Source organism: Glycine soja, chromosome 4 (assembly GCF_004193775.1).
Source record: "Glycine soja cultivar W05 chromosome 4, ASM419377v2, whole genome shotgun sequence".
NCBI classification, from domain to species: domain Eukaryota; kingdom Viridiplantae; phylum Streptophyta; class Magnoliopsida; order Fabales; family Fabaceae; genus Glycine; species Glycine soja.
In genome coordinates, this window is record NC_041005.1 from 6,896,463 (window position 1) to 6,907,093 (window position 10,631).

At 31.9% G+C, this 10,631-nt stretch overlaps 1 protein-coding gene across 2 annotated transcripts; it reads left to right on the plus strand.

The window, feature by feature from the left end:
- Positions 1-8,804, plus strand: LOC114409109 (tocopherol cyclase, chloroplastic-like). 2 transcript variants are annotated; one of them, XM_028372422.1, is made up of 10 exons: positions 1-267; positions 344-588; positions 686-765; positions 4,995-5,071; positions 5,145-5,314; positions 5,760-5,857; positions 6,715-6,822; positions 7,566-7,682; positions 8,080-8,229; positions 8,323-8,804. In XM_028372422.1, the coding sequence occupies exons 1-10, from the start codon at positions 50-52 to the stop codon at positions 8,497-8,499; spliced, it is 1,440 nt and encodes a 479-aa protein (XP_028228223.1). In that variant the 5' UTR covers positions 1-49; the 3' UTR covers positions 8,500-8,804. The 2 variants fall into 2 exon arrangements, with proteins under 2 accessions (XP_028228223.1, XP_028228222.1); XM_028372421.1 differs by lacking the exons at positions 1-267; positions 344-588; positions 686-765 and adding exons at positions 3,445-3,768; positions 3,845-4,089; positions 4,190-4,269 and having other exon boundaries at positions 8,323-8,784.
- The last annotated feature ends 1,827 nt before the right edge of the window (positions 8,805-10,631 follow it).

Consider the following 10,631-nt stretch of genomic DNA (forward strand, 5'->3'; position numbering starts at 1 on the left):
GGAAATAACTAAAGTTGTACGTCTTCTCTGCTTCCACATTGGCATTGCCATGGAAGCCAAGCTCTGGAACTGGAACCCTCTCCTTCTTCCTCCTCGTTTTTCTTCACTCAAACTTGCTTTTCCATCAACAACTACTCGCCTCGTAGCTCACAATTCAGTCTCAGAAACCGTTCCCATTCATAAGGAAAAGGAACAAACCCTACCTTCTGTCAAACCTACTTACTCCTCCACTCCTCCCAATCGAGGCCTTCGAACCCCTCACAGCGGGTATTTAACTTTCATCTTTCAACTAATCAAATTCAATTTTCCTATCGTTCATTAATTTAATTGGATCAACGAATAGGTACCATTTTGATGGGACTACTCGCAAATTCTTCGAGGGTTGGTACTTCAAAGTCTCCATTCCCGAACGGAAGCAGAGCTTTTGCTTTATGTATACCGTCGAGAGTCCCCTGTTTCGTAAACCATTGACGCAGCTCGAACTGGCCCAATACGGGCCCAGGTTTACTGGTGTCGGGGCCCAAATTCTCGGTGCTGATGACAAATACGTTTGCCAACACTCTCCCCAATCACATTTTTTCTGGGGAAGTAAGCATTTCCTTTCCACTCTGCTATGCTCTTCAACTTTCTTTATTATTTTTTAATTTTTTTAAATTACTCATCGTCGATTTCAACAATTCTTTAGGCAGGCATGAACTAATGTTGGGGAACACGTTCGAGCCCAACCAAAATTCTAAACCTCCAAACAAGGAGGTTCCTCCTCAGGTTTTTACTCCATCTTTCAATCTTATATGTTGGAAAATATCAGGGGATAAACCCTTAGGAGATCTATAAATATGCATCATAAACAATTAATATAAATGAATCTGACGCCATATTTTAATCTAACACTTAAGGGTCACGTGGGTCACCTTTATGAGTCTTATCTTATATGACAAATACAATCTTTTGGTTTTGGAAGGATCATGCATATTTTTTTATATATTCTTTTCTAGACATGACAATTCCGTGTTAAATTTTATATGTACGTGCTTCACCGTTCTCTGTTTCTGCTTTATGTTTGCCGTGCTTTAGGTGATTCTTTCTTTTTCATTGGCACCAATATTGTTTCTTAATTTCTTGGAACTCGTGATCATATTCGTAAATTAAGAGATATCATATAATCATGCCCATATGCGAACGTCAGGTACGTACTGTCCTACATGTTCGTGAAGAATTAAACCATATTTCGTATTCATATATATTCAGAAACTAAGAAAAAACTACACGAACTAATTAAACCATGAAATAATGAAAAACAGTAAAACCTTCGGCTTGCCAAGTTTCAGGTCCTCGATATATGGTTTCCATTTACACCCTCTAGCTGAAATGAAATGCTTCTTTGCTCAGTTCTTCCCCGATTTGATATATGCCATCCTATTTGGGGTGATAACTTCCCTTGTGACTGGTTCTGCTAATTGCTGGAGTCCTGACAAAATTTACTGGTTGATAATTTATTGCAATGGTTGGAAGTTCAACCAAATTTAATGCATTGGTTAAAAGTTTTTAACCATTTGCAGTGCATGCCCTGTCAATTTCTTTGGAAAACAATCAAGTTGTTGTTGCTTGTGGTAGACGAAGAACATCGTCAAAAACGTAAATCAAAACAATTACGGGTGGACTATTTAACGGTATTATATCATCAGATTAAAATATGCATGAATTACTTTACTGATGTGACATTATGAAGACAAGTTAATAAGAAATAAAAAACTCAAAATAAATAACTTAAATTATACTTATTAAAATGCTCTAAAATACACTTAGTTTGAAAAATTATAAATAATTATTAAAGTTTTGAATAACCACACAATTGAATATGATAACTATAATGATTTCCATCTTAACTAATTTTGAGTTACTTTGTTAAGATATGATAACTTTATTAAGATTATCAAAATAAATAAATAAAAAATTGTAAGTTATTTTTATATCTTTAAATAAGTTTTTATATTTTTCTTATAATTATTTATACAAATTATTAAATATAATGACAATAATATCAACAACCTGAGAGATAGTATTAGCATATGTTGAAAGCATCATTATAAGGAGTATCAGATACGGACTCTCCGTCAATATATAAATTAATGTGTGTCTAAATTTCACATGCAATCATATTTAAGACATAAAATTCTTTCGATTTTAGTATCTCTTTAGTGGACTTAATTGCATCAAGAGCACCCTAATGAATTCGGTTCAAATATAATGTGTAATGATTTCTTGCCTCAATGTCATTAGGATTTTTTAGAAACAATCTCTTGATTAGTTTGGTTGTGGTGATTATTAACATGTGCTACATCAAGAACATATTAGACAAAATCAGCAAGGTTTGCCGCTGCTCCACCCTTAAATTGAGAACATTAAAACAAAATGTAGGATTTTTAGTTTGCTTGCAAATTGCATCTAGTTCTGCACCTTAGATTGCATAGGAGGATGCAACAAATAAAAGGAACATTAATATTAAGTAAAAGAAGTTATGAGCCATTGTTAACTTTGTCTTTTTCTTCTTTGGCTTTTTGTCTGACTTCTTTTATGATTCTCAATTGAAAACAATGGCATATATAAGTTAATTTCATAAAATTTAATGCAAAATGATTGTTGCTTAGTTGTAGGAACTTCTAAAAAGAACATTATACACCTATAACTACACCTAGATTTATTAGTTTTGTTTCAAACATTATAATATTAAAGTCAAAACTTTCAGAGAATGTTTAATAACCAAAATAAAGGAAATAATTATTTTTTAAAACATTTTTTTTAACACCACCTATTAGGCAGACTAATTAGCTTTCCTTGATTCCTATTTTAAATTTTTATTTCATTTATTAAAATTGTAAATAAATTCTACTAATATAGCCATAATTGTAGGTATGATATTCCGTGAAGTTATTCAAAACTTTAATCAATTATTATAATTATGTAAAATTTTGCAAGCCAAGTGTATAATAACGATAAGATAGAGTATATAAGATATTTGCAAAAGAAAAATAGTTAAGATGAGAATTTGACGTTGATATGTTATGCCAAATTTGGAGATCATAATGGATCATTTTCCAGAGGACTTGTTTGACAAGTTGATTTGTTCTCACAATGATTTAGTAGTGGCTTTGGAAGGAAGGGTTAAGTCTCTTAGCTGTTATTACTATCACGAGGGGTAGGGATAGTAAGAATTTTGTAGCTATGGTTAGCCACCTGAACCTGTTTTGATTGACTGAGTCACATTTTTTTGTACATTTAGAGTTTAACTTCAAAATTTTCATCTTTTTTTTTATCATCGACATTTCATATTTTTTAAGAGATAAATTTAATTATTTATTTTTAAATTTAAATAATATAAAAATGAATAAGTCTAAGTAAAGCATGTGCATGCTATACAGACACAGTGATGTGTTGAGCGCCACGAGTAAGTTGAGCCAGATAATACTACTACTAGTAAGTCGCACCGGTTTCTGCTTCCTACATTGCCATTGCCATTGCCATGGAAGCCAAGCTCTGGGAGGCTCGTCTTTTCTCTCCAACACTCCCTCTTCTTCCTCCTACTCCTCGTCTTCCTTCTCTCAATCTTCACTTTCCCTCATCATCAACTTCAACGCTCCACCTAGCTCGCAATTCTGTCTCAGATACCGTTCCCATTCAAAATGAGGAAAAGGAACAAACTCTGTCTTCTGTCAAACCTACTTACTCCCCCACTCCTCCCAATCGAGACCTACGAACCCCTCATAGCGGGTACTTTTATTCTCATTCTTCAATTGCTCAATTCCAACATTCCTATTTTTATTAATTTAATTGGATCAACGAATAGGTACCATTTCGATGGGACTACTCGCAAATTCTTCGAGGGTTGGTACTTCAAAGTCTCCATTCCCGAACGGAGGCAGAGCTTTTGCTTCATGTATTCCGTCGAGAGTCCCTCCTTTCGTAAGCCACTGACGCCGCTCGAACTGGCCCAATACGGGCCCAGGTTTACCGGTGTCGGGGCCCAAATTCTCGGTGCCGATGACAAATATATTTGCCAATACTCTCCCCAATCACAATTCTTCTGGGGAAGTACGCATTTCCTTTCCACTCTGCTATGCTCTTTCAACTTTCTTTATTATTTTTTAGAATGACTCATGGTAGGTATTCTGTGGATTTCAACAATGCTTAGGTAGGCATGAACTGATTTTGGGGAACACTTTCGTGTCCAACCAAAATTCTAAGCCTCCAAAAAAGGAAGTCCCTCCTCAGGTTTATATTCCATCTTAAATTGAATATTTTTCTAGACACATGACATGACTATTCCGTGTTAAGTTTTCTTCCTAATCTGTTCAACCGATAAGTTAACTGTTTCTATTTTATGTTTGCTGAGCTTTGTGTTGGAGATTGATCCCTCATTGACTATTGATGTGGTTATAATATTTTATAAAAGTAGGGGACAACCTTCACCTTGTGAATTAGCTTTTGTGGGTGTTGAGCTAGATGTAAACTCAAATCTAAAATGGTATTAAAGTCTATCCTAGGGATTGCAGATGGGCCTATCGGGTCATTGTTATTGAACCACCCATAGATGTCCAATCCTCTAAACTTCCTGTTAAGAGATGTGTCCAGTTATCGGTGGGGTGTGTTGATTGACTAGTGATATAACCATAATAGTGTATGTAAGTGAAGGTATGAAAGACAACTCTCGCCTCATCACCGCCTATCGAGGTTGATTAGGCCTAAACTCAAAATTCTAAGACTTTGGGTGATTATTTTTCATTGGCATCAGTTTTGTTTCTTTCTTGGACCTTTGTTTTTCTTGTTGGTAGTCCTTCACTGTCTTGCAAACTGCAATGGTGATTTTTCTTTCTTTAATTTTCAACAATTTTAAGCTACCCTAGTAAATGGTTTATATTCTGTCATAGTTGGCTTCAAGCAACAGGTCTTGTTCTCTATTCCACTTATTATGCTTTGTATTTGGTCGTTTTGCTTAGGAATTTAATGATAGAGTGCTGGAAGGTTTTCAAGTCACCCCCCTTTGGCATCAAGGTTTTATTCGCGATGATGGAAGGTGGGGGTTAGATTGCTTTTTAAGTATTGCATTCTTTGATTGTATTTGTACTTGACACAAATTTTAAATATAGGTCAAATTATGTAGAGACGGTAAAGACAGCTCGTTGGGAGTATAGTACACGTCCTGTATATGGTTGGGGTGATGTTGGTTCTACGCAGAAGTCTACTGCTGGGTGGCTTGCAGCTTTTCCTGTTTTTGAACCACATTGGCAAATATGCATGGCTGGTGGACTGTCAACAGGTATTTTCTACTTGTTCAGCTATTGGCTATTCGATCTTTTATTTATTTTGTGGTCTAGTGTCCTGCTTGTTATGTTATGTCTGAACTGAAACATGATAATTTCGTTTGAGCTTTTGATGCGAATCTATCGTGTCAGTAAACTGCTAATGTGATTTGCAAAGGGACCGACATTGAGTCATTTAAAAAATGTGAAACATGAAGAAGATTGTAATGCTGAAAGCATTTGGTTGTTTCTAGAGCCACAATGTGAGTCGGGAAAAGAAGACAGAGAGAGTGATGCTATTCACATTTAAAAGGTTATTGTTTTGTTTTAAGACTGGCTTTTAGGATCCTGTTTGATAATCAGTATGTGAAGTGCATTTGCTCTCCAAAAAATAATCACTCTTGTTTGTGATATGATTTTTATATCCTCATTCATTTTCCTCATATAAATATTGGATATCAGGTTGGATAGAGTGGGATGGCGAGAGGATTGAGTTTGATAATGCTCCATCTTATTCAGAAAAGAACTGGGGTGGAGGATTCCCAAGAAAATGGTTTTGGGTAATTTTTTTTCATCATCAAAGTATATCTTTAGTGTTCATAAGTACATCAATTCCATGGCTTGCTACAAAACTTCAGCTATAGCTGGTTGTATGTAAGCGATTACAAACCTTATTGTCTTTCGAAAATTATGGTTAGAATGATTTGTTTCTTCATTTTATTTATTTTTTCTTTTTTAGAATAATCAATTGTCTATTTACTTAACAAGCACTAGATGCAAGAACAGTAGTCCTTAATCATCAAGGGCCTGAAAACTGTAGTAGATGGAGTCCTTTTGTTACTTGTGCATCATGAAGTATTACTTGACAAAATATAATTTTCAAAAAGTAGTAGCTTTATCGTGATTCATGATCATATATGAATGATAGAACACCAATTGATAAGACTGATAAAATATAATTCTGAACATAGAAATCACACACAATACAGCAATACAATTGTTGTCCTAGATATAGAAGTCTCCTAAAGGAGTATTCTCTGTCCAAAAACTGCAAATAACATCAGACTTGCCTAATTACACAATCTGTTTTCTCAAATATAATCCTAATACAAAATTGCCATCAGTTATTTTCGATGAATAACTGTCATCATGCAGTTTCTAATATAGATAGAACTAATACTTAGTTACTAATACAGGATAAGTTATTTTCTGTCGCATTCACTCCAAATAATAACTGCCTCCAGTCCATCAATGGATCCTTCCTAACCAACCCACTTGGATCTTGGTTTCCATTAGTGTACTTGAAATTTTACAGCTGGTATTGTAGGTTAATATGCTTTTATGCAATTATTCTCACCAATATTTGGATTAATGTTTGTATATTTTTATGATCTCAAATAGTTGATGTCTTGTACAGGTTCAATGTAATGTTTTTGAAGGTGCTAGTGGAGAAATTGCTCTTACAGCAGCTGGCGGATTGAGGCAAATTCCTGGAATAACCGAGACCTTTGAAAATGCTGCATTGGTAACTTATACAGCATTTGGCTATCAATTTGACTCATTTCATAATTTTATTTCACTGACTTTATTTAATATTTGATTGTTGTCCTTTTTGTCAAAATAAAATTCTGCGCTCATGTTAAATATTCTTTATAACAAACTCTTGTGTGAGGATGAAAACACTAAGTTCTTTTGTCCTCTGCCTGCAGTCTATGAGTCATGATATTTCTAGTGAAGTGATTTAATTATTTCAATATTTATTTCAAAATTTTCTAATTACTAGTATAATGGTAGATAGTGATTTTTTTTATATTTTTTTTTGCATTTCAATTCATGGTAAAGTGCGTTTATGTTCTTCTTTTGTGTTTTTTTTTTTAACTAAACCTCAAGATTAGTTGTTGAGAACTTGAGATTGTAAACATTGATCACTTTAGTCCCGACTTTTCTAAATCCTTATTTAGTCTCTAACTAAGCAAAATATTATTCACCTTAATCCTTTTCTACTTCATTTTTCATTGATATTAAGGACTAAAGTGAATGAGTTTTTGCAAAGTCAGGTAAATAAGGATTTAAAAAGGTAAGGGACTAAAGTGACCACTACTTACAATCTTAGTGACTAATCTGAGGTTTATTCCTTTTTATATTTGTTCTATTTACTATCTTCTTTTGGTCACTATGTACAATTAATCTTTTTAGTTTTCTATTTTATTATTTTATAATTATTTTTTCTTAATTTTAAAATATTTCCCATGTTGCAAACTTCTGCAGATTGGAATTCATTATGGTGGAAATTTTTATGAATTTGTGCCATGGAATGGTGTTGTTAACTGGGAAGTTACTACTTGGGGTTATTGGTTTATGTCAGCAGACAATGGCAAATATGTGGTAATTATAACTTTCTAATTGCACTTTACTTTTTCCAGTGGTTAAGGGAATTGTTACACACTACACAGGCCACACTAGTTGTAGTTGTTATTAAAGTTTTGCATCTCATTTCTGTTTAATGAGATCCAGGTTGAATGAGCTGAACATGTTAATGATTATACGATAAATTAGGCAGTGGGGATTGCTTTGAGAAACTTGAATTGAGCTTCTCAATCCAAGAGAAACAAAGTAGTCAGATGGGCCTTATTTGGCTAATGACAGACTAAGGCTGTGTTTGTATAGGCGTTCAGCCCGTTGAACGCCAAAACTTCCTCTCAGTGAAATTGCATTTAACGTGGATTGGAACACAAAAATGGCTTAAACCAAACACACACTAAATATCCTATTATTTTGGCAGGTTGAATTAGAAGCAACAACAGAGGATCCAGGTACAACATTGCGTGCTCCAACAGCAGAAGCTGGCTTTGCCCCTGCATGTAAAGATACATGCTTTGGAAATCTAAAATTACAAATGTGGGAACGAAGATATGATGGCAGCAAGGGGAAGGTGTCACTCTTATTCACACGTATAAATTAATTGTTTTTCAGATTTAGTGTTTAATGGAACATTCTGATGAATAATATTTGGTAAATGGCACAGATCATATTGGACGTTTCAAGTAACATGGCAGCACTAGAAGTTGGAGGAGGTCCATGGTTTAACACTTGGAAGGGCAAGACATCAACTCCAGCAGCCCTTAGCCGTGTCCTTGAATTACCCATAGACGTAGAGGGCATTTTCAATCCTGTTCCTCTATTTAAACCGCCTGGCCTGTAGTCATTTGGTTTGGTATTATCTTCCTTTTTTTTTAGTTTTTAATCTAATCATGCGGCATAATGCATGGTTTAATGTTATAAACTTTGTCATAGTGCATGAAAGGATTCAGAGTTTCACCATAAGGATAGAAAGGGATTCTTGATTACAAAAACACAATGTCTATATCCTTAGATAAAAAGAGAATGAAACAAAAAAGTTTACATGTACGTGTGAGGGAATACATAAGAAAATGTGTAAAAACGATTTTTATATTGACATTATTGAATATATTATAATTTTATGGGAGAGTATTTTACCACTTTAAACTTTATCTCTTATAGAAATAGATACCTTAAATTTTAGTTTAGTTCTAATTGATCCTTAAACTATATTCTCTTTGTAAATTAATACCTTAATTATTTATTTTTTCAGTTCATCCTTAAATTTTATCTCTTTTGTACATAAAATTTTAATTATTTTTAGAATTTATTCTTTTGTAAATAGTCTATTATATTGAATTCGGGTAAAATTACTAACAAAAAAGAAAATTCAATAATTTATTTATTTTATATCCCAATTATTTATTAGTTTTACTTTTATCAATAACATTTGCAAACATTAAATCACAGTAAAATTTATAATTAAAAAAATCAAATAAGGACCTTCTTTAGTACATGATAGAGTGAATTGTAACAAAAGAATAAGATAAAAAATAAATAAATGATTGACATTTAATATAAATAATTTAACACTAATTTGATATAAAAAAATTGTAAAAAAAGTGAATTCTACAGATGAATTAGAATGAAATTAAGTTCTTCAGGAAAAAAAAAAGAAATTAAGTGCAAGATGTCTAATTAAAGAAAAATAGTAAAATTTAAGGATTAATTAGAATTAGAATAAGTTAAAATTTATGGTGCTACTTGCAAATAAAATAAAGTTTATAAGTATCAATTAGGATAAAATTTAAGTTTAGGAGGGTTCTAATTTTATGAACTGAAGTTTTATGTATGTCCAGTATTTATTTAACTCTAATGTTCCAAAAGTTTTATTTTAAATATATTTTTTAAACACAGATATGTGTCAAGTATTAAATTATTAATTTTAAAACACTTTAATAAAATATTTGTAAATGAAGGAAAATAGTAACTATACTAACTGTTTAAAATGGTTTGACATATTTCCTAAAAAAAATTATTACTGTAATATTACTCTAAACCCTCTTATAAGGAGGTTACCGTAAATGTTACAAATAATAGGAGAAATTTTGTAAATTTATGAAATCTTAGAGGTGATTATTGTAATTTTTACTTTAAATAAATTATTAAAATATGATATATTTAAAATTTTGTGTTCTTATTTTTTTGTTTTTTTTAGGGAGATTGAATTGAATAAATGTGATACATTTTCTAAGGATTGTTAAAATCATGTTTCACTTAATGTAATAAATGTATAATTTTTAATAAAATTACAATACATATAATTTTTTTAATCCTTTATTAAAATTAAAGAAACCCTTAAAAGTTATTCGGCCTCAAGTCCATAAAATGTCAACACAGATTTCATTTAACGGATAATTTATTCTTACATGTTAGATTTTAAAATGTATGTATTTGCATTAATTATCATGGCCATATATTTACTTTGTCTTATTTCTTCTTCTTCCGCCTTTTTGTTTAATCTTTTTGTCTAACTTCTTTTATGATTCTCAATAGAAAATAATAGCATGTATAGGTTCATTTCCTAAAAGTTAATGCAATGCGATTGTTCCTCGTTTGTAACAACTTCTAAAAAGAACATTAAACACTTAACACTATACCTAGATTTATTAGTTTTAGAGCTAATATATCAACATTAAACTAAAAATTTCCGAAGAATGTTTAAAAACCTAAAAAAAGAAAAAAATAGTTTTTTTTAACACCACTTGTTAGGGGTAGATTAGACTTTCCTTGATTTTTATTTTATTTTTTTTAATAAAATTGTAGATAAATTATACTAATATATTCATGATTGTAGTCAATAATTAAGTCTCTAAATAAAAATTATAATTGGATCATTCGTATTGTAAAAATTTTGTAATTGAATCTTTAAAATTGGTTTGTGGTGGGGCTTGAAATCACGAGAAAAATAGTAATTTATAATGGTTTACAAAC

What these genes read in the sequence shown, in the direction of transcription:
- LOC114409109 (XM_028372421.1), top strand. Translation starts at nt 3,521, where the DNA reads ATGGAAGCCAAGCTCTGGGAGGCTCGTCTTTTCTCTCCAACACTCCCT. An exon ending in TTTATTCGCGATGATGGAAG is followed by an intron (nt 5,072 to 5,144) that starts GTGGGGGTTAGA and finishes TTTTAAATATAG; the next exon opens with GTCAAATTATGTAGAGACGG. An exon ending in ATGATGGCAGCAAGGGGAAG is followed by an intron (nt 8,230 to 8,322) that starts GTGTCACTCTTA and finishes TAAATGGCACAG; the next exon opens with ATCATATTGGACGTTTCAAG.